The sequence below is a fragment of the Penicillium taxi genome (genome assembly GCF_028828555.1).
Source record: "Penicillium taxi strain IBT 34144 chromosome Unknown utg000006l_segment0_segment0, whole genome shotgun sequence".
In the NCBI taxonomy this organism is placed as follows: Eukaryota; Fungi; Ascomycota; class Eurotiomycetes; order Eurotiales; family Aspergillaceae; genus Penicillium; species Penicillium taxi.
Genome location: NW_026643208.1, coordinates 2,082,216 through 2,105,320, shown reverse-complemented (window position 1 = coordinate 2,105,320; position 23,105 = coordinate 2,082,216). Strand labels below are relative to the sequence as shown.

The following is a 23,105-nucleotide window of genomic DNA, read 5'->3' as shown; positions in this document are numbered from 1 at the left end:
TGATAGTTAACATCCGTGCCATGCTTACCAAACTCGGGCACGGATAGTATTCGGGTGCACTCTTGGCACTGCTAACTACATTTATATCACAGAGCACCAGCACACTTTGATAAGAGGCCGTAGAAAGCCTAGCATATCTACATTCATGGATCTGGGGGTAAAGCCAGCCAGTTACCATGATCAAATGTAGATCAATTACCGTCTCTAAATGCGTACCACTGCGTGGAACTAAATTGAGTCTCGACTCCCATATGGATTTCTCAAGACCTTCGGCCAGTCCAGGAGCATGATAAAATCGGGATTCCTGAGACCATTGCCTAGAAGATACCATTTGAAAATGGCCTTGCCGGATATCAACGGGTAAAGTCAACAACATAGGGAACGAAGGAAAAGCCAGCAAGTATTCTTGCTTGGTTTTGTGTCCTCTTTTTTTTTTTAGTATTGCATGTAAGGATTGATCATGAGAATCGATTCATTTTGAGAATCGCCCGAAGAAACTAGAGCCTATGAGTTTGAGGCAAAACGTATGAGGAAGGGGAAAGGGAAGGGTTGAAGTTTCTCGGAAGCTAGAGTCTGTGGATGAGTTCTAAGAACAATGCTGTGAAGGGAAAGGGGGAAGGGAACAAAAAAAAAATCCATGGAGAACAAGCCAAATACTCCTTCGCAGTAAAAATCCCGTTTCAAATAAGAGATAAAGTGAGAAAATAACGCGCTGCAGTCGTAGGAACCGTCATGACCGCCAACATGCCCTTCATTTGTTGAGGTAATTCATTACCAAGAGCACTCATGAATGGCCGATGGTCCACTTTCATTGTACTCAATACGACTCATGTAGCCCCCCTTGGTGACACCCTGGTCAAGCACAAAGACGGCCTTAGCGCCCAGCTGCGCACCGAGGAACACAGCCTCCTCATAACCATGGCCGCTCTGGGATTGACCGTTAGGTCCAGTGCTGACGCCCGGAGTGTTGATGTTTCCTAGGTCCTTGAACTCGGGGAAGTAATCCGGGAGTCGTAGCGTCTTCACAGAGTGAGGATTTTGCGAGTGGCCGGTTGAGCGGTAATGGGAGACCATGCTAGGGTCCATTGAGGGTGGCATGGCCATGCCAGGCTGGTTGTGGGTAGCGGCCACAAGGAGTGGGTTCACACCGGGTGCAGTGGGATGGAACATCTGCAACTGAGGAGCGGGGGTGTTGGTACCGCTTGGGATAGGTGTGGAAAAGGCCGAAGGGATTTCGGACGTAAACATCGATGCAGACGGAGAAAGGACGTACTTTTGTGTAATAACACCAAGCAGGGATTGAACAAATCCTAGTATGCGAAAAGTTGGTTAGCTAATGATTCATCAGATGTGGTAATTCAGTTCCTTACCTCGGACTTTGCTGCCGTATCCAACGATGATAATAGAGTCCCACAGCTCGCCGCGCTTAGTGGGATCTGGGACAGACGCAATGGTATGGTAGATTTGAGTCGCAATATACTCAATGATGCCACCGAGGAGAGGGTCTCCATCATTCTGCGGAGGCGTTGCAAGGAGGAAACGCTCAATGCCAACTTCGATTTCTCGAGAGTGACGGATATAGCGCGTGGGGCCTCCAGATGTATCTTCGCCCTCCATTTGCTTGAAGTCTTCAAATTGGAATGAAGCCTTGTCCTTCTTGGAATTGGGGAGACGAGGTTGCTTAGGGTCCGGTGCGGCTTTCTTGTTGCTCGACTTTTCCTTTTCCATGTTGGCCAGGTACTCGGTGGTATTACCACTAACAATAGCCGCGACATCCAGAACACCTTCATCTTCGTCGCCGTTGGTATCAGTGCCAGTCTGTGTTCCTTCTCCCGGACCACGGGGAGCAAGAGGATTGGCCTCAGGAACTCCAGTCGAGGCAGCCGCAGCAGGATTAACGCTCTGACGGGCCGTGGTCGATGAGCCTGGAAGCGGTGTACCAGGGGGAAGAATCTCGGAAATGTTGCTGCGTTTTAGCTGGTCGCACATCTCACGGGTGAATCCCTTGGGACCCAGCAGCTCCACAAGTCGATCAGTCATCGCATCGCCGCCGCACCCTTTCAACGCAACACCTCGACCATGAGGGTTGACCTCAAACTCTGTGACTGCAGTTATATCAGTCTTTCCCTTGCCGACATCGACCACAAGAGCGGTCTGCACAGCATAAGCCAAGCATGTAGCCACAGCAGAGTCCAGTAGACTGAAGGCTGGGACCTTAAACTTTTCGAACACGAACTGGACGATAGCTTCACGGTCGCTGCGCGACCAGACTGGCTCAGCAATCATGAGGATCGGCGTATGAAGATGAGGGCTGAGTGCATTGTAGACATGTGTCAACAGAGCAAAGAAGCAGGGCCAGTTGACGATGCGCCCATTTTCAATGGGGTAGATGGCGCCCTCCTCCGATGTAACGTCCTCCTCGTAAAGGATCTCGGGCGCAGCCTGGGTAGCTTCAGGGTTCTCCACTACCTTAGAATCTTCAACTGCAGGTTCATTCGACTTCTCGGTCTTTTCCGCCGAGCTACCATTGGCAGCCTCGCCAGCATCTTTTGTCTCCACGCGTTTGGGGAGCTCCTTGGGCGCGTCGGTGCCATTGTTGGAGTTAACTTCGCGGCGCCGTTCACGCACTTTGTACGGTTCGAATTCACCAGCATTCTGGGCTGGAAACATGCGCGTTGGGAAGCGAAACTGCGCCGGGGTGAATTGTTCGGGCAGACCAAGCTGCGCCAAGGTCATTTGCGAACCTGGCGCAATCAGCTGGAGATGGTGTTAGCCAAGAAAAAAAATAGTACAGGAGATATACACTCACCAAAATATGCTCATCCTTGAAGGGAGGCATCGCGTTGGTGTTGCAGAAGTGTTGGATAGTCTCACGACCTTTTGCTTTTGCAGCTGCTCCTCCTCTGCTTCCTTTACCACCGCCTCGGCCGCCGCCTTTGCCTTTCCGGCCTCTTTTTCCGCGCGCCATTCCCAATCGGGAATGGTGACAAACAATTTCGATCTAAGTAGTTAACAAATATTCAAGATTTTCGAAGATTCATGCCAAATCAAGATTGTTATGAGGAGAATTTTGAATGCGGGAAACTGAATTATACGAACACCTAGTTTTTGTACTAGTGGGTGACATTGCTTTCTATTAATCAACACAGTGAACAAGTATATAACTCGGTATAATTGATTGAAAATCCATAACAGCACCCAATCTTTCGAACCAGAGAACTTTTATTTTCGCATAGATATTTAATGGTATACTTGAAAGACGTTGAAACGCTTGTATTTGTAGGTTAGAAGTACGCTAATCCAGGTAAATAGAAGTTCAGTGTGGATTTGTCTAGTAAAGGCCTCTAACTAGAGTGTCGAGGTAACCATAGTGCATCCATGACACCGGGGATGAGAAGAACTCTCTTCATCCATAGCAGCACTACCTGTGAGCTACGTGCTGCTGCTCTTAGCTTTCTGCTGAATGATGTTGTAATACTTAAGATAGTAGTAAGCCTTGGAATAAAAAAAGAAAAAAAAAAGATGGGGAAGTGAATAGGTACTTTCATGGTATACTGAAACATTGAAAAATTATGCATTGACTCAATTCATCCGACTCCATTCTCCACCAGTCCGTAAAAACGCAAAAACGCCCGGTGTTCATTGTCTCGTTACGAGATGAGTGAACTCATCTTACTCGGGAACCGCATTGTACTTCTCCGTAGCTGATCGGAAAAGCTCTTCCTGCTGTCGCATGAGCTCTGCCTCCGACAGCCCGCTTTGCTCCATCTTGCTTTGTTTCTTCTCACGAGACTAGAATCGCATGTTAGCTTATCAGAACCAATATCCGGAATAACAACTGTTTACCTTGAGCTGTTCCTTATGCTCGTCCACAGTGGCGAGAACTGGACCAACAAATTCACTGAATCCAAGCTCGTGAAGTGCTTTCTCCACGTGTTCACAAGCGATGGTCTTCTTGGCTTCCTTTTCGCTGATATCGTTCGCCTCGGACGAAATCAAAGTAATGAATTCAACGCAACACTCCATGAGCAAGTCACGGGCTTCCTTAGAAAATGTCTGTCCATTAGATGGCAAAATCTCAGAGATAATCTTCTGGACCGTAGCTGTATGATTTAATGTTAGCGAAGTCCTTCCTACAAGTCGAGCTGTCTGGGGTCCGAGGTAAAGGAACAAGCGATTCCGAGACAAGCAGTTACAGGAAAAATTCCAAGCGCACACCTTTGGGAAGCGATAGATCATCAGAAACTAGAGGTTGAAAGATATGTCAGCAATGCACGGGACTTTGAAGGATGTATTGTAGTTCCAGCCATCATATACTTGATTCCAGGGGGCCAATGCGCGGTGGTGGCGGCAACATACCATTAAACTCGCGGTCAGACATCGTAAAGATTTAAGCTTGGAAAGAGTATAGTCCCGAGGGGATCTAAGGGCAAAGGATGTGGAGGTCGAACAGACGCGGAGTGGACGCAAGTTCAAGTCCCGCGTCTCTCGGTAACATTTATTTTCTGCCAGCAGAATAATATCACCACCGCCTCCACTCGTATTTAATTAAGATTTTTTCTTTCTCCTTTTCCTTCTTCTTTCCATCGCAATCATCTGCTTTTCTATTTCGACTCCCACTTTCTCAGAGTGAATCATGATGAGGATTCATTCTGAGATCGTTCACTAATAGTAAGTTTCTTGTCTCCTGCTTTTCCCTTATTCTCTACTATGATGAACTTTTGTTGTCGCCCCTATCATACAAAACCATGGTGATTTACCTGTCCTAGCCAAACGGACAAGCTGATATTTATTTCAATCATTATTTTGATTATCATTGTGAAGTTGAGTACAATGGCTAACTTTCTGTGAAGAATTCTAGTATTTTTTATCTTTTATTTTTACCCACAGAAGGAAAAATCTTCAGACAACCCCGTTCATTACTAGGTATGCGAGTGCCCTCATCCCACAATTACCTGCCCTCCTTGTATGATGAACCCCTTACATTCCATGCTAAACATGAAGGTGCGCTGCACTTAATGCTTATAATATGTATTGCTTTTCATCTTTCATCTGATTACAATTTTATTCATGAAAATTCTTTAAATCCATGAAGTTTTGTCAGCAGTTGCTGATTGTTATCTAGTATCACAGATGCCCCATCTCGTAGGTATATTTGAAAAAAAAAAATCATCATTCTATTCCTGGAAATCCTTGAGCTCCTCGTCATTCCACCTGTTCCTTCTGTTAGAATCATCCAATACTTGTAGGTTGTAGAACATACGATAGGAAACGGCCAGTAAACCCGTTGGGTGCCTCAAGCACCAGCTTGGCTATGACATGTCCTGGCTGCTCTGGTTTGAGAAGCTTGCCGTCTTTGTGGACAGTCGTAAATTTAGAGTGCATCTCAGCATCCAGAGTTGCACCATGCACCTCTCGTAGCTCACGTTGCATTTCAGTGTCGACCATGCCAGGCCGAATAGAGATAGATGTGACATCTGGCTCTTCAGAGCCTAGTGTTTGAGCGAGATTGTTCATGGCTGCTTTGCTTGCCGCATACAGACCCCAGCCACGGTACTTTGATACCGCTGCACCAGAAGAAGTGAAGATGATTTTGCCCTTGGACTGGCGAAGAGCAGGCAGGGCTGCCTTGGCCTGAATTATGTTAGAACTGTCGAGTGTTTGATAGCGGACCAACTTACGAAAGCAACCAAGCTGAAAAAGTTGACATCGAAGCCCTGGCGCCATTGCTCGGGGTCGGTATCAGAAACTTTGCCGACTTGGCCTAGAATGCCGTGGTTAAGAACCAGTCCATCGAGCTGGCCAAAGGTCTTTATGGCGGCATCCACGGCATTTTGTGCTAGAGAGAAGTCCGAGAGGTCACCGTTCACAACCTCGACCTGTGTGCCATACTGCTCTTTGAGTTTCTGGAGAGGCTCGACGCTACGGGCCACTACTACCACATTGTGGGATTGGGGTGATGAGAGCAGATATTTGGTTACCGCAAGGCCAATTCCTAGAAGGGCTATGAGTATAGCAAGATATTGAGGCTGGGAGGGTTCTTACCCTTGGATGCGCCCGTGACGATGATGGTTTTAGCTGCCATGTCGAAACCTGTGAGGATTGTCAGTGAGAGAGTTGTTTATCGGGGGACTGCTCCGCTGTATGGTCTCACGCCCCACCAAATGACGTTAGCATGGATGTTTTAATACTCCGTTTACTCTGAATTAGCTCCAAATGAAAGGATTCAATATTTACATTCTATCTACATTCTATTTCCAAGGCTCAAATAATTGAAGAGACAATACGTATCGATTATGCGTATAGATCCGCATCTATTGACCTAGAAGTTTCTTAATCCATTTAGTCTCTTCTGCGTCAAGTATTCTGTACACCTTTCGACAAAGCTCTAAAATAAATATGGATTCCCCCGAAAAGTGCCTATATAGTCGGTACTTCATTTATGGTGCAGCTCATCCATGATTTAGCCGTCCTCCAGGGCCCGCTATGAGGCCCGCCATGGTATCAAGGCCTTTGCTGCGTTCACCTAGAGCTTAAGGGCTGTGCCCTTCCCAGGTCCCTATATCTCGTATTGAAGTGAGTTATTACTGTAACCTGAGCTTATTACAGATCACTGGCTTACTATAATGCTAATTTCGCTTCTCCAAGCCTCATCTCAATGCTAGTAATATCTCCATGTCAGCAAAACTTTCTTATTACCTTGATGTGAGCAAATTTAAGTAAATATTCGAGAAGTGAGACCGGGGCCATACTCTATTCTCTTGATGCCTAGATAATAAATTCCCTATAGCACCTATTCTAAGGATATCATGTTTATTAGACGAAAGTTGGTACATAGGTCACTAGACTTATCATATTTCCTCTACCGGGCGAGGGTTTACTATTATAGTTGCGACCGCCTTATTAGGGGCGCTCAAAGTCAGGCTCAACTAGGTATTGAATTATTAATGATCATTCTCGAAGGTACTTAGTGATTACTGCTTGATAAACCGATATGCCGGAATATTGTTATTCCTTATCCAATAACACCTCGAAATGTATCGCACCTCGGCCTTTCTTTTCCTCGTCGCGTCTCCCACAATTAAGCCCCACCATATTGCCCTCATCATCGCATTTCTATTTCTTCCGTTTGATTCACCCATCTCATCATACAAGTCAGCTCCTTCGAAGCTTTCCATTCGCAATGGCCAACTACCTTGCTTCCATTTTCGGTACCGAACAGGACAAGGTCAACTGCTCGTTTTACTACAAGATCGGCGCATGCCGTCACGGTGACCGCTGTTCCAGAAAGCATGTCAAGCCTTCCTACTCGCAAACTATCTTGATGCCCAACATGTACCAGAACCCGGCATACGATCCCAAGAACAAGATGAACCCCAGCCAACTGCAGAATCACTTTGATGCCTTTTACGAGGACTTGTGGTGTGAATTTTGCAAGTTCGGCGAGATCGAAGAGCTGGTTGTTTGCGACAACAACAATGACCGTGGGTTTTCCAATCGTTCTCAATTTATCCTTAATATGACGCATCACTTTCTAACATCATTCTCCTGCAGACCTCATTGGTAACGTCTACGCCCGATTCAAATATGAAGAAGATGCGCAAAACGCCTGCGACTCGCTTAACTCCCGCTGGTATGCTGCGCGACCGATTTACTGCGAGTTATCACCGGTTACGGATTTCCGAGAAGCTTGTTGTCGCCTCAATAGCGGACCAGAAGGATGTGTGCGCGGAGGCTTCTGCAACTTTATCCACCGAAAAGATCCATCCCCGGAGCTTGACCGAGAGCTCCGACTGAGCACGTTGAAATGGTTGAAGGAAAGAGGTCGTGATCCCCGCAGTGTTTCTCGCAGCCCGAGCCCAGAGCCAGCTCGGCGGAGATATTAGGTGTTTGGCTGGCAAAAGTGTTTGTTTCTACCTCCTGAATACTTTTCTGCTGATCTGGTTTAATGATCTTTGGCGTTGATCTGATTGGTTGGTTTGTTGATTCCACATTTTTTGCGTGGAGCGTCTAGGAGCTCGTCTTCTAGCATTTTGTTTTGGTCTCTGTGGGTCCGTTCATTCCACATCTTTTGAATGAAGCGTCTGGGGGCTTGGCTTCTAGCATTTTATCTTGCTGATTCCCATTCTTCACTTGCCTCATGAATCAAATCGGCAAGTGAATCAAGCTTCTAACATGAATTTTCCTGAGAAGTGAACTGAATCTTCAAGTGTTCATGTATTACCTAGTATTTCGCATTCGTTAGGTGGTCGATTCATATCCAAAAATGACTGATAGAGTCAAATCTCAATTTTGACACAAATTTACTCTCCACAGTTCTACCTGTACTGCTTACCGGTGCGTGAAGCCCAGCCGATATCTTAGCACAGCTTGCTTCCAAGGTTGCGTGTCTTCACTACTGATGGCATCTGTAACCAGGTCACCTGGCCAGGAGTAGATTAGATTAGATATCTTGTCGACCTCGAGAGGACATCGGCGCCCTAGCGATCAAGAGTTTGAAAAGGTAACAAACAAATTTAAGGACCCGTTCACTCCTATCGGTAGCAAGCCTTAAGTACGATGGAAACCAAAACTTGAACTGATATTTACCCGAAAAGCTACTTCTATACCCAGGTAGAAACGTGGAACGTCTAGTGTCTGGTGACTCCCTGGCCGGCATATAGACACTTGTGGCCGGCAGGTATCTGGTTAGCACATAGTCAATGTGGGCATTGATCTCCGCTATCCCATCGATCTCATGATGTACTATCAGATTCTCCAATGTGAGGAATTTGTTGGAAGGGAATAAACCATAGTGACTGCCCTTGTGATTCCATCTTCGTTGACAATATCTAAGTTTCTTAGCCATTAATCTAGATGCTCTTTTGCGATTTCCGTGCTGGTTCCTGACACTGGGTTCCGCTAATGCTAAAGAAGACCTTATGTAGATAGATCTCAATGATTGATTTCTCTGGCCACGCTGGCGCTGTGCAATTATTGATTTCGGATTGATAGAGTATTGTACGGCGATGGTCGTTTTCTTCTGTTTCATTGGCTGCTTTATCCTTTGTAATAGGTCGATATTGCATTATCTGGATGATGACATGCATGGAGAAATTTCATCTCATTACCTATGAGAATATTTCACAATTCTCAAGAAAAGACAGCTGGACAATTCTATCTGTTCCGGTACAGCCGTTATATAAGGCCATGTGCGGATGCTCTTCTTGCGTCAATAGAAAGATGATTTATTTGATCCCTCGCATAATCTTTAGATTCTCCGCACCATTACCGGGCACTTGGGAGTAGAGCGAAGAGGTTAAATGTTTCGTCAGTCTATAAGAGAAGGGAGGTTATTTGTACTCATTTAGGATCCACAGCGGGCGTGCTTTTAGCAGATTCTTACCACTAGATAGAAAAATCATTTTTTTGTCAACATTTGACTAACTATTGAACGGTCAAGTTTCGGGTTGATATGTTCGTATGTCACATGATCTATCTTATCTAAAATGAGATGACGTCGAACAGAAGCTCAACATTTGTACAAAGAAATATGGAAATTTGAGACTTGAGAATAATCACATATAGTACAAGCCATATGTAGAATTAAAAAAATAAAAGTTAGTACGTATCAATGCTGTTTTCAGGTTCTCTAAAATGTCAGTCAATAATCCAAATGTAAATAGTTCTTTCAGCCTTTGTCTCGTCAGCCCCACATATCGCGTACAACCGCGTTCGCGTTCACTTTCTTTATCTCGCGATTCCAGAGTCTGCAAACCACTCTGCTCCCTAGAATCTTGAGATTGGATTCGGATTTTTATAAAGAGATCATATTTGGGCTGACAGCATGTCTGGCAGCTATGACGACAGCAACCGTGCATTTCTTCAGGCCTTCATGGCGCGTTCATCCATGACCTTCGAAGAGGCGCAACCTATCTTAGCAGCAATCTCCACAGTGAAAGGTATATCTTTATACCCCGCGAAGAATTTGCTGCTTTTCTAATCGCGTACACCGAGTAGAGAATCGCACTATCAACGTAAACGATATCACCGAAGAACATCTCTCCTCCTACATCTCACTTGCCAATGCTGCTATATCGCCCTTTGACCTGGAGATCAGAAGCTCGTTAAACCAAGCTATAAATCATGAAGAGGATGAAGATATCTCACCCACACGGGTGTATGCCCTAGTCAATACTACCAGTGATCCCTTGACCCAGCTCGCGACTACGTACTCCGCCGACGAAATCGCCTTTGTCAAGCGCATTCTTGACGGCATGTTCATCACAAATAATGATCGGATAAAGGAGGGCATGGTGATTCCTTCAATGGAGGCGGTTCAGCTGGCCCGAATTAGCGACCCCAACCGACGCCGAACAGGGAATACCGCAGTGCAGCCGAACCAAGGCGTAACAGCACAGAATCTAACACTTCCTCAAGCCGAAACTACATTAAAAAACCTTGTCTCAGAAGGCTGGCTCCAGAAGAGCAGAAAGGAATTTTACAGCTTGACTCCACGAGGACTCATGGAGCTGCGTGGTTGGCTCGTAATGGAGTACAATCAGACCGAGGATGGGCGAGAAATGAACCGAATTAAGTTCTGCAGTGCCTGCAGGGATATTGTCACTGTGGTATGTATCTCTCAGATGTTGTTCACTTGAACAATGGGCCTGACTGATTTGAATCTAGGGTCAACGTTGTGCGGATCGTGAATGTACGGGTCGACTACATGATCACTGCATGCGAAACTTCTTCCGTATTCAAAAGAGCGAAAATTGCCCTAAATGCAAGAAAGATTGGCCTGGTAATATGTTTGTGGGTGAGAGAGCTATGGCACTCAAGAAAACTACAAATACTCCGCGGCCGAGAGTTTCCCTGAATCAAAATAGTCAAGCAGACGGGTCTGATGAGGAATCTGAGGAAGATGAGGGATGAAATTTCATCGATTTTCGGGTGCATTTCAGGCACAAAGTTATACTACAGAAGGTCTTAGTCTCTGTCTCAGTCTTGATTCTCCAATGCCGAGACTAGACTAAAAGCATGTCCAATTTCACGGATTTACAGTCGACGAAGATCAAAATTATGTTGGGAACAGTGATCATCGAAGGGTCAACCGATATCTCAAATAATACGACGTATTGAGAGGAAGAACTCGAAAAATGTGTACGCCATGAACTGATTATTCAAAATTAAGATGCAATTATTAAAAATTCCAAATGTGCTGGGACTCAGGGGCCACGTCTTTTCCGGCTGTATTCTTGCTGTTAACTTGTTTTCCCCGTCTGCTGTTTTCCCGGGCACATCGTAAATCATTGTTTCGTCATTCATTCGTCTCCTACATCCTTTTAATTCCTCAATATCCCAATATTTCTTCGGATCTGCGAGCTTTGACCCGCATCTCTCAAACTATTGACTGTGCTGCTATGAATAATATCGACGTAGTTCGTCGTTAGTGTCTCAAAGGCCAATTATTTTTGCTTCCGGCGCGCATAGTAGTGATATGGAGCTTGCATCGAGCTCACTGACGGTCGTCTTGAATTCAAGCTCAAGTGCTCAAGTTCTCTCTGGCTATTTTTCACACCAGTGTCAGTCACAGAAATAACGATATGATAATAGACTGATCTTACTCGGCTAGTCATAAAGCTTCTTCTTTGCCAGGGCGAGATTGGCTTCGGATGGAAGAATTATGGTGATGCTGGCGCGGCACCATCGCCTGCTCAACTTTGCTTTCTATTTCGCTCTTTGCATCTTGGCCTGGATTGGCAACCTCGTATTCAAGGATCTTGATAAGGCGGTAGAAACAGACTGCGATGATTGCGCCGATGGCAGGGCCCACCCCTATTTTGTTGTGTTAGGCAAATCTTACTCCAAAGAAAGAGGGTATGGATGAAGCTTACAGTAGATCCAGTGTTCCTTATCCCAAACACCATTGACAACACAAGGCCCGAAACTTCTTGCTGGATTCAAAGAACCACCAGTGTAGTAAACACCGGTCAATTCACAGATGAATAGCGAAAAACCGATACCAATAGGGGCCAGGAATGTACCCTTGTGCTTTTCCTTGGCCAGCATGAAAATTGTAAACACCAGCTCGGCTGTAAGAATGGCCTCGATGAAGACACCACGCGCGAGCGACGTGTCTGTGCGAAGAGTGGTACGGGTATTGAATGTTGTGGGCAGGAGGGCGTGAACAAGCTCTGAGGCTAGCATGGATCCACATATTTGGGCACCTATAAGGAGGAAAGCACGAAGCATGGACATGCTCTTGGTCAGGTACATGCCAAGTGTGACTGCAGGGTTGAAAAGGCCTAGTATAGAGTTAATATTGAGAGCTTAATAAGGGGTATAAACGTGTAAGGCAGTCTTACCTCCTGAAATTCGGAAAAAAATCCAAACATTGACCATGAGAGAAAAACCAAAAGCAGAAGAAATGTAAAATAGTACAACAGGACTGAATCCGTTATTAGTAGCAGTGGTAGGGCCCGCGTTAATATTGGCTACTTCAGTACCACCAAATGCAAAGAACAAGAACATTGTTGTTCCCATAAACTCTCCAATGACTGCAACAAAGTCTACATCGCCATCAGTATTATTAAAGCAAGTAAAATATAGGACTCACTACCGTGACTTACGGTTCTTAGCATTCGAGTTCATCCACCAAGTCAATGGCATTCGTAGGATCTCTTCTTGAGGCGTCTGTTCCCGCATGATGGGAGCCAAGCTGTGGTCTGTACGAGTGTGTGTTCCACTCAAACTTTCAATGTCTGATAGTGCATCGAAATGGTAGGATTGTCTTTTCGGGTCAAAACGGAGACTGCGCACAGATGTTGATTTGCGCATAGGGCCTGATCCTGGATCTTGCGAGAGGGATGGCTTGCGAGGGTAAGCAGCCCTATCATATACAGGTTCAGTCATATGGATAGGCTGCTGCTGGCCATCGTACATCTCAGGCTCTTGATAAGGTGGCTGGTATGATGGCTGATATGATTGATAACGCGGCTGAGCATGAGGAGGCATTGGACCATAGTTGGTGCTCCCTGATGGATTTACCAGTGGAGGCATTGGGGGAATATCCTGGTTCTGACTTGCTGTTCCTACATTCGGCATCGAGGCCTGTCTGGGTATCCGTTGATTGAGGGGAGGGAGAGAATTTGATCGACTCATTGCCGACACAAGACCAGGGGAGGTTTCAGGGGGCTGATTGTACTGTGGGTAGCTATTTTGATACTGCGCAGAAGTGGGAGACATCGCAGTTGGAGCAGGCATTGGAGTGGAAGAGTGATTTTGGCTGGACCCTGGAGACATTGGAGCGGGAGAAGTCATTGTGGCAGGGTGGGTTTGACTATTGGGCGCTGGATAATGTGCCTGTTGGCCTTCTGGTGTCCCAGGAAGGTGCCCATTTCGCGGTGCAGATGGAGTAGCCATAGCACTATGCACTTGTGCGATTGATGGCAGTGGACGAGAACCTGTGGTGAGAGACTGAGTTCGTTTTAAAGATGACATTGAGCATGAAAATATGCCCGTTGGATCTATACAAGTGGGAGCGATTCAAGCAAATTTAAAAGGATAGCTTGGGCCCATTTGTCTGCTCAAGGGACCTGCAGAAAATAAATCAGGATTTAATGGAAGCCGTGTTTCAAGTAGAGGTGGGACACGTCTGTCCGCAAAAATCAGATTTTGAGCCGATAGAGAATGATGTATCGAGATCGGGTCAAAACGTTTGCTCGGCAACAATGTCACTATCATCGAAGTATGGAAGATTGCGGGGCCACCGACGTTGTCGCGGGGTCATACTAGTCCGTCAAGGTATCTAATTGGAGCCGGATTCTTTTATGCACTCTACCTGATACAAAGCATGGTCGGCCTGCAAATTATAGCGCGAGAATCCACCATTAATAAGGGCGGATGATGTCAAACAATTTTTCAAGTGGATCTACGCCAGCGAGGAGATCTTTTCTAGAAGAACCTTTTGCTGCCGTTAGTGACGTGAACATAGATCCATGGAGCGGCCGAGTCACTCCCATCGCCCCGTAATACTTCGTAATTCAAACAATTATACCGTTCCTTCAGATATCGGTGACGTGCAAACATATCCATCAAGCGGCCGAATCATTCCCGGAGCTCCTATTTAGCCTCAACGATAATTTTGGCTCTCGATTGGAGAATCTCATCTGGAAAATCTGATCTCTCGATCTGGAGGATGTTCCGGGATGGAGTGTAGATGAATGGCTGAATCTGCAATCCTTCGGGTCCGTGTGTCAGTAAGCAATGCAGTCCTCTTCGCGTCATCGCAGATTTGCTCCTTATATGGCTAGCTTTGAAAAGGCATGAGGCTTCTAGGTCGGTTATCATGAAGGGCGGTCTGCATTGGGAGCTATACCCGACCAGTAAGCAAGGATGGAGGAAGAGGGACTAAGGAATAAGTTCGATTCTCGGTCCATGCCATCGGTGCTTCGGAAGAAAATTCATGTTAGCAGTGACAAAACAAGGTATCTGCTCGTTTCGGATACAGCCTCCTTCAAGTTCTTGCGTCACTGGAGAAGGCTACAGGGGAGAAAAAAGCGGGAGGCTGGAGTGGAGAGCCTAACTTGAGCCTAACTATCCGGGTCCGGGAGGTAGCTAGTACCGGACTACCTTGGTAGTGAAGCCGTCACAGTAAGTCGTGACAAGCTAGTCAGTATCTTGCTAGTCTTAATAAGAGGTTCAATATTGTATCTCTCGATAGAGATGTCAGTTACGTCAAAGTGAACTTCCGCCATTGATGTTTCATGATTATTTTTATAAAAATTAATCCGAAGCCCTAACTGACTAATCCGGTTAGCCATTTCCCCACAACATATTGATGTCTTAACTAGTTATTTATTTATTTAAATAGTTATATAATTAGTCGTTAGTCAACGAATAGGAGATTGATAAAGATACAACAAGTAGAATCGCCAGGAATGATCAATGTGTCGATTATTGATGTCTTGGGAATCAGGCACCAACATGCCAATTTTCCGACAATATCTTACTTTAATACCTTCATTATAAAATATTGATAGTCAGTCAAAAAGAGCTCGAACTCAGAAGCTAATTAATGAAGCTAGGGCTAACCACAATATGCGGACGATGCATATAACTTGGTATAAACGCGACAGATTGATATTCAACGCCAAGACGCTAACAAAATCAACACTTTTCCTTCCCGCATATCGCACACTTGTATGGTTGTTTGCACTGTTTGCTTTATTTTAGGCGCTCAGAAAAGGGTTTCTCCCTTCTTGTATAATCAATCAATTAAATCATCTATGGTCAATTCCTTCTAAAAGTTGACAGCAGGCAATTATCACGTGTCAGCTCATCAGTGATAGTCTAAATATATAAAGACAGTAATTACCACACATGTATTTAGCTCCTCACGTTCAATCCATACATTGTTACTTGAAACCTACCATTTCATTCACAACATTCATGAATCGTTTCGTATTGAAGACAACCATCCTACAAGGAGGGGAATACTCGGTTATTGCCTGACTTGGTGCACCATCTAGCACATCCTACGCAGTCTATTGTGTCGACCCGGGCCCTTTGAAGACTAAAGGCAACAGGCAACAGTACTGTTGCGAATCAATGACTTGAAGATCGAGCATCTATTTAGTAAACATACCTAGCGACCAGTGTTGTATAACACGGACCCACCTAAAAGACGCCATCTCGAGCACACCAGATAGAGCAAAATAAACTAACAGGTATCCTCATACGACCTACTCAAGACGGCCCGGGAATATGAGATAAAGGCGGTGCTCCGGCGGTGCTCCAGTGCAGCAAAATGGTAATTCCCTCGGGTAGAGAACTAATCACTATAGTAGTAAAATAGAAACGATCTCGCCATCTCTCAAAGGGTGATTTAGGCATTCTGCATGATAAAATGGCTTCAACTTACAGCTTGTCACGGCTGATTCTTCTGAAATCTCATTGGCTTCATTACACTGTCTTATACTATAATAAGTGGCCCCAACTTAGCGGCCGGCTACTTCAATAATGCCAAGTTGATAGCTGCCAAGTTCATTCAGTGGAATGGTGAGCGGTGATACAGGACTGGTAACCTTGCTGAGAGTATCGAAGACGGAAACTTTGTGTGGGCTGGACGGACAGATTATCTGGTCAAGAACAGAGGATTCTTGATTAACATCGAGACTGAGGTCGGCCCGACATTGCTCAGCTTTCCAACTATACGTGTCGCCGTCGCTCTGATGTGGCGAGAGAAACTGGTTGGCTTTGTCCAACCCTCCACTGTGAATATTGACGAGCTTTGTGTTTTCCTCCGGCAGCAATACGACCCTTTTGTGGTCCCAGACAATATTGTGGCCCTGGATAGTTTCCCCTTGACAGTGAACAGCAAGATCAACAAGCGCGCCCTCTCTGTGCAGCTGGATGAGCGATTCTCGCACGAAGACGAAGGCCTGGAGGATGAAGGTAAGGAGCTGTCTGCCCACAATGCCTTACGTCTTGCCTTCTTTAAGACTATTCAAGTTCCTACCAAGTATATAAACAGCAGCTCATCATTTACTCGACTAGGCGGGAACTCTTTGACATCCATCTAGCTAGCCAGCCGCCTCAAAACGTACGGATACTCGATTGTTACTATCCAGGCCTTGCGTTTAGACACTATAGGAGAGCTAGAAAAGGTCGTTGCCGTCATTCACAAGGCAAAAGGACCAGAAGACTATACAACTGGTCCAGAATTTGCCACTGATGTGCAAAAAGGATTTTTCAGGTCACTCGACAATCCAGATTTCGGCGCCCTCATCGGAACAGCCAGATACGTCGGAGATCGTCTTGCTATCCCCACATGGGCGAGCTGCATAATGCTTTCATCACGGCGCTATCCGCCCACAGTATCTTCCATACCCGCCTTGGTGCAGGGGACTTCTCTCTGTCTGATCTCGGTCGCCTATGCCTCAACTGGAAGGAAGTGCACCCCAGAATGATTTTGAGAGCGCCATCTTGGTTGAGCAAGACAATGCACAATGCTCTTCAGGCAATCAAAGACATCGCTCGTATTGACATCGAGGCTCCTTACTTTAATGTCACTGTTATCACTGTCCCCGACTGTAAGGACATTGCTTTCATTACACGCACCCACCACATCTTAGGTGAAGTCTTCTCAATAGCCATTCTATTCCGCGATGTGGAAAGCGCTCTGAGGGGCGAGACAGTGGTTCAGGGCACTCGATGGGCCGACTTTGCCCGCTTCATGGTGACTACAAGCAGCAGAACCAACCGACGGCAATTACTAGATTCGAAAGGATTCTCGGACCGCTACCGAATACATCCGTATTACAACTTCCCGCACCCAAGACACCGCCTGTGGACAACTACTATGAATTGAAGATTATTAACTCACCCATCAACTTCACCAAGTCCGATATTAATGCGGCAGCGTCCTCGCAGGCCATCACTGCAACCACCATGATCTACGCAGCATGGGCGTTGTTCCTAAGCAAGATAAGCGGGTGAGACCGTGTTAGTTTCTCCATCAGTCTCTCAGGACGAACAGTGCCCTGGCCCCTAGCGCAAGCTGTCGTCGGCCCTGTCATAGGTAAATCGCCATATAGCACGGATTTTCCCTTGGGCAAGACGGTAGGGGAGTGGCTGTCGGATTTGCACAATCTGACGCTTGACATTATGGAGTTTGACGCGTGGCGGCCTCCCTTCCCGACTCTCTGTGCGCTAGACCGACTACAAGCACTACTAATGTTCTGTGCTTCCTGGATATGCCCCGGACCTCGACTAGCTGGATGTTCAAGGACAAACAGAAGCATAACTACTTACTGGACTGGTATTTGTTTTCCAATGGGAATGGTATCAAGACTGACTTTGAGTTCAACATTGTAAAGATTGACGCAGATTGGGCTAAGGAGGCCGCCAAGATTCCGGGTCGCATACTGGAGAGTCTAATTAATGCTGAGTTAACTACTTTGGTTGGCGACATTTTGAACTCCACGCAGGGTATCGTAGGCATATAGGATGAATCAATCCCAAGGTTTCATGGAACACACTTTAAAAGATTGATTTTTCTTTTTTATCTTTTTTTTTTTTACATTCTATTAATGCACATTTGAGATGAATACCTACGAAATGAGACATTCAGTTCAAAATATACCTAGGTATGTAAGGTTGGACTACAAATTTTGGCCCTGAACGTGTTTCTACTCCCCTATCCTACTAGCTATACTGAGAACCGCATCAATATTATCAGAACTACTTGTTTCCTGCTCTTACTAGATCACCAAACCTGCTTCTAGCCTCTTGCGCCAACACAACTGGTTTGCCAACTTCCACAATCTCGCCGGTATCCATGACTACCACTCTATCAAAGTCCATAATCGTGTCTAGTCGATGACTGACCGCAATGACTGTGTAGTTCTGGAACTCAGTCCTAATAGTCTCCTGTATGATGCGTTCCGTCTCTCGATCTACGCTTGAGCTGACTTCGTCCAGAATGAGAATACCACCCAGCTTCCTATCAGCCCCAAATTTGCGCTCGCGAACGGATCGTCTGAGTAGGGCGCGACCAAATGAGAGTAGCTGCCGTTGTCCGGCGCTGAAGCTTGAGGCGTTTATTGCAGCAGTTAAGCCACCTCGCTCCTCGACAAAGTTCCACAAGCCGACAGATTCGAGTACGGCCTTGCATTCCTTGGGTGTGGCCTCATCAGCAACATCAAGGTTGTTCTGAACTGTAGACCCATCTGGCAAGAAGACGGCTTCTTGGGGCACTGCTATGATGCGCTGGCGTAAATCAGATCGGTTCAGCCGATGAAGTGGCAAGTCGTCGATGAAAACATTCTCCGCTGTGGTGGATATTGGCTCGAGAAGCTTCAGAAGCAGAGCAACGAGGCTGGACTTGCCGCTGCCGGTACGACCACAGATAGCAATCTTTTCTCCAGAGTCAATGGTGAGCTGGATATTGCGGAGAGCAAAGCTCGTAGTCGCGTCATCATGATCCTTTCTGCCAATAAGAAAGTTAGCGCCGCGTCTTCTAGTATATGGTTTGAAATACTTACCCATATTTTGCAAAAACGCCTTTCAGTTCCACCACGCCGCGCTGAGGCCAGTCTTCGGGAGCGTGAATATCCTCTACATCCTTGTCCTCGGGCTTAACCGTGTCGTTAAACGTCTTGAGTCGGGCAATTGCGCCAAGTGAAGTTTCAAGCTTCGTCCAAAACAGAACAATGCCAGCAAGGTTCTCTCCAAAGCTCAAAAGACTATACAAAGCAGCACCAGTAAAAGCAGTGTTGGAATGGACGCGCACGGCAAATGTTGTCAGCCCTATTGCCAGCAGCATGACTATTATGTCCAGAACGACATTTAGTCATTCCTGGATCATAAGAAGAAGATATGATGGTCGCTGGCTGGAGGTGAGAAGATAGGCATTCTTTTGAATATCTTCGCGTATAAAGCCTATGCACCTTGCGTTAGCAACAATAGCGTATTGAACGAATGCGTTGGGGATGGGGTAGCTGTCCCTACCAAATGCCCGTAGGGTTGTGATGCCCCTAACAATGTCAAGGAAGTGGGTACTAAATGTGTGTCAGTAGCGACAGTGAGTATATATGACCCTATGCTCCTTTCACTTACTATAGCGGGCTCTTGGCTTCCAAGTCGAGCAATCTAAGTTGTCTTGACGTGCGTAGGTAGAACTTTTGTAGCACGTATAGTAGAGCGGCGAGGAATGGGAAGGTGATGGCCAAGTAGGGAGCCGAAGTGACCATAACAGCCATTTGTCCGACAACTTGGGTTATCTATTAATTCATGTTAGATGTTGGGAGAAAGGCTTTTAATGATCATGTGATGGCTTACCGAGAAGAGCGTGCTGAGTGTGGCATCTGGCAGCTCTGTATCAATGAGATTCAAATCTTGCGAAAACAAGTTTGTTGTAACCCCAATATCGGTTTCAGCGAAGAAACTGAGTGGCGCTCGGAAAAGTGTCTTCAAAATGTCGTCGTGCAAGTTTGCGCCAGCGCGTTTGATGGAGAAAATCCAAATTGAGGCACCAAGTAGTAGGAGCGAAACCAAGGCACTGATCTGAAACAGCGCGTAGATACCGGCCCAGTACGCTGATTAGTGCGCTGGGTGTTGTAATTTCAAGTCGTCAGCCCAGTACGTGAGCCCTGTAGTACGCTGTTAGCTTATAATGTGAAATGCATTGGGGATACAAAAATGGGAAGTACTTACAGATAGTGGAAAAGTTTAAGAAGAAGCCCCAGAGACAGGAGAAAAAAATGGCAGACCCTGCGAGCAGCCATCCCATACTTTTCATATACTCCTTATAGACGGTGCCATCTCCAACTTGCCGCGACGAGTCTACATTTGGGGCAACGGTAAGCTTTGTTCATTTTATCCTGTCCGCCGGTGACGAAGATTCATTTGCAGTATTTTTGATGCTCGGTCCGTCCAACATCACGTCGCTTTCGGATGAACCCTTCACCTTAAGGCGGCGGATGTAGCTATCACCAGACATTAGTGTGTCAAACGTGCCCTGCTCGCTAACCCTACCGTCCTCAAGGGCGATGACATAGTCTGCCGCCTGTAGGTGTCGAACGCTATGTGTGCAGAGCAAGACGGTGGTTTGGCGACTTCTCAATAGTCCTTCCGGTCCAAATACCTTGCGGAAGACTTGCTCTTCGGTATCCGCATCCAGGCCGCTGAATATATCGTCGAGAACAAGGAAGTGGGTCTGTAAGTATAGGGCACGTGCCAGGGAAATGCGCTGCTTCTGGCCTCCAGATAGGGATATTCCGTCAGAACCCACGTTTGTTTCATCGCCTTGTGGCAGGCTATCAAAATCAAAGGCGAGCGCTGTCGCCTCAATGACTTCAGCATACCTGTCCTCATTCACCGGAGAGAAGCCTATGATATTTTGTTTGATACTTCCGTTCAATACAAACGCAGTCTGGTCGCAGAATCCGACGTATGGAGCCCTCGTGCGCAGTGTGACTCTGCCTCGATGAAAGGGAATCTCTCCAAGTAGCGCCTTGCAAAGCGTCGACTTGCCCGAGCCAACGGGCCCGACAACAAGGGTAAGTGAAGACTTTGGTATCTTAGCATTAGTGTCTTGCAGGACGAATTTGTCTTGTTCCCAGCCGAAGCTTCCATTCTCAATGATCACTTCAGTATCAGAGAACAGCTCACTGTTGAGTAAACCCGTTTCAGAGTTTTTCTCAAAGAAAGCTGCGACTTGACGATAGTCTTCACGAGTCTCGCATTCCATGAAAGCTTGAATTCGGCCAATGCAAGCTAAGGCAGAGATGACTTCGGGAATATTCTGGAAAATTTGCGACAAGGGCTGCGTCATCAGGGTCAAGAAAGAAAGGCTAGTGAATACATTTGTCGAGTTCAGTTTAGTCTGGGTAAATGCTAACGCCAAAGCCGGGCCGATGAGCAGTGGAATGAATCCAAGCAGGGCCGCCCCGACGTAGATCTTACGGTAACGGACTCCCGCCGTGAGTTCCTCGACGCGAATTCTCTGCAAAAAGGTGCCAACAGACGAAGAAAGGCCGGATATTTTGAGGTTTTTCATACTGGCGATAACAGTAGCTGTCAAACCAACGCGCTTCTGGACTAAAGACATCCATCTCCTCTGCGCAGTTCCGATAAAGTTCATGAGAATAACAAGGCCAATGAAACAGAGGATAACCAGCCCGATGGGGGCGACGAATACAACACCCAGCTCCCTATCCAACATCCACGCGCAAAGCGCCACCTGGATCAGACTTGCCCAGATGTCATGTAGCTGTCGGAAGCCTATCCTGATTCGCTCAATATCGGTGCTCATTAAAGTTAGTGCAGCGCTATCGTTATTAGTTCCAATGCGAGCCTTTATGGCCGTGACAAATGTCTCAGTAACGAGAATTGATCTCAGCATAGTGCGCATGCGATGATGATAATAGCTTGTATGTGTTAGTGGAACCTGAAAGGATTCACTCGATAGTAGTCCTGTAAGACTTACCGGTGAAAGGCCCAGCTAACCACAATTCCGGCGTAGATGAAAAAGCTGGCGCCAATGAAGCCATATCCATAGTTGGGGTTGGGCTTACCCCGCGAGAGGTAGTCGAGAAGTCCTTCAATAAAAAGCGGCTGAGCAAAGGAGAAGCCGAGGAGGGCAAAGCGGGGAATAATTGGGAGGAGAAGAGGTCCGATAAGGGTGCGTATGAGGATTTTGGTAAGGCCAAACTTGTCACCCTTCATCCTAGACATATTCAGGTGTCGATAGAATTTCTCGTGGAGTATTGTTGGGTCCATTGCACCATCTAGGGGGTAGAGGTCATTGATAGAGAAGACATTTTTGTATCCCGCCAAGAACAAGCGGTTAAGCCAGAAGAAGACACCAAGGGAGAAGATACCACTTGTTTCCTCTGGGCTATGCATCTTCTTATCCCATTCCACCCATTTGGTCTTTTGCTGACATTCCAGAAGCAACATGACAACCTTAACGGCCACAGCGGCAGTAAATAGATTGCTGTAGGCGCGCTCTGTAGAGACAGTGGATGACAGGTAGAGTGTCCTCGACTGTGCTGCGTCGAGGATAAGCGTCAGGAGCAAATAACCCGTCAGCAACATAGATGGACGATTTGTTCGAGTGTGCTCAAAGACGCTCAGAAGGAGAATGGCAATGGCCTCCAGCAACTTGAGGACCGAAGCTGCAATGAGCATGGCCGTGGCGTGGAAATGACCCGCGGCGGCCAGAATGACGAGCACAATTTGAAGGATTGCATAGATTGTGATGGCACTCTGCAATCACATCAGTGAGGTACTATGCTTATGAGAAAACGACGTTATAAAGATACATACAGCTTTCACAAATCGAAATGCAGAAGGATTGACGGTGATGGATTTTTTGGTTAAAGAGGTGGTCCTCCATGATGCGCCTATTATAAACAGAATAGACGGGATAATAGAGAAGAAAGCCTGCTCAAATACTATATTAAAATCGAACTGCTCACTGTTTTGGTCGAACAAAGAGCCATTCTGGGAGAAGGGCATTTCGGAGTGCTGCCAAACAGCGGAGATCAGTTGAACTACTTCTGAATACTCTGGCTAGGGAGTTTCTAATGAGGAGAAAGGCGACGACATGAAAATGG

General features: G+C 46.4%; 8 protein-coding genes across 8 annotated transcripts; 4 read left to right on the top strand and 4 right to left on the bottom strand.

Annotated features, from left to right (window-relative positions):
- Positions 1-771: 771 nt before the first annotated feature.
- On the bottom strand, positions 772-4,381 carry N7495_009880 (uncharacterized protein; the record flags this gene model as incomplete). Its single annotated transcript, XM_057212531.1, has 7 exons — positions 772-1,310; positions 1,371-2,757; positions 2,810-2,824; positions 2,875-3,001; positions 3,677-3,792; positions 3,847-4,103; positions 4,360-4,381. The coding sequence occupies 7 exons, from the start codon at positions 4,379-4,381 to the stop codon at positions 772-774; spliced, it is 2,463 nt and encodes an 820-aa protein (XP_057059394.1).
- A 796-nt stretch (positions 4,382-5,177) lies between these two features.
- Positions 5,178-6,085, bottom strand: N7495_009879 (SDR family oxidoreductase; the record flags this gene model as incomplete). Its single annotated transcript, XM_057212530.1, has 4 exons — positions 5,178-5,214; positions 5,264-5,634; positions 5,682-5,995; positions 6,046-6,085. The coding sequence occupies 4 exons, from the start codon at positions 6,083-6,085 to the stop codon at positions 5,178-5,180; spliced, it is 762 nt and encodes a 253-aa protein (XP_057059393.1).
- Positions 6,086-7,183: 1,098 nt separating this feature from the next.
- On the top strand, positions 7,184-7,886 carry N7495_009878 (zinc finger CCCH domain-containing RNA-binding protein; the record flags this gene model as incomplete). Its single annotated transcript, XM_057212529.1, has 2 exons — positions 7,184-7,484; positions 7,555-7,886. 2 exons carry the CDS (start codon positions 7,184-7,186, stop codon positions 7,884-7,886), a joined length of 633 nt encoding a protein of 210 aa, XP_057059392.1.
- A 1,940-nt stretch (positions 7,887-9,826) lies between these two features.
- On the top strand, positions 9,827-10,914 carry N7495_009877 (non-structural maintenance of chromosomes element 1 family protein; the record flags this gene model as incomplete). Its single annotated transcript, XM_057212528.1, has 3 exons — positions 9,827-9,941; positions 10,000-10,610; positions 10,669-10,914. The coding sequence occupies 3 exons, from the start codon at positions 9,827-9,829 to the stop codon at positions 10,912-10,914; spliced, it is 972 nt and encodes a 323-aa protein (XP_057059391.1).
- Positions 10,915-11,614: 700 nt separating this feature from the next.
- Positions 11,615-12,924, bottom strand: N7495_009876 (aquaporin-like protein; the record flags this gene model as incomplete). Its single annotated transcript, XM_057212527.1, has 4 exons — positions 11,615-11,817; positions 11,877-12,287; positions 12,348-12,551; positions 12,612-12,924. 4 exons carry the CDS (start codon positions 12,922-12,924, stop codon positions 11,615-11,617), a joined length of 1,131 nt encoding a protein of 376 aa, XP_057059390.1.
- Positions 12,925-15,889: 2,965 nt separating this feature from the next.
- On the top strand, positions 15,890-16,952 carry N7495_009875 (uncharacterized protein; the record flags this gene model as incomplete). The annotated part of the gene is made up of 3 exons (XM_057212526.1): positions 15,890-15,909; positions 16,058-16,467; positions 16,570-16,952. The coding sequence occupies 3 exons, from the start codon at positions 15,890-15,892 to the stop codon at positions 16,950-16,952; spliced, it is 813 nt and encodes a 270-aa protein (XP_057059389.1).
- A 32-nt stretch (positions 16,953-16,984) lies between these two features.
- On the top strand, positions 16,985-17,353 carry N7495_009874 (uncharacterized protein; the record flags this gene model as incomplete). Its single annotated transcript, XM_057212525.1, has 1 exon — positions 16,985-17,353. The coding sequence occupies one exon, from the start codon at positions 16,985-16,987 to the stop codon at positions 17,351-17,353; it is 369 nt and encodes a 122-aa protein (XP_057059388.1).
- Positions 17,354-18,225: 872 nt separating this feature from the next.
- Positions 18,226-23,007, bottom strand: N7495_009873 (uncharacterized protein; the record flags this gene model as incomplete). The annotated part of the gene is made up of 9 exons (XM_057212524.1): positions 18,226-18,973; positions 19,029-19,311; positions 19,495-19,544; positions 19,603-19,766; positions 19,825-20,081; positions 20,200-20,328; positions 20,446-21,914; positions 21,974-22,755; positions 22,816-23,007. 9 exons carry the CDS (start codon positions 23,005-23,007, stop codon positions 18,226-18,228), a joined length of 4,074 nt encoding a protein of 1,357 aa, XP_057059387.1.
- Positions 23,008-23,105: the final 98 nt, after the last annotated feature.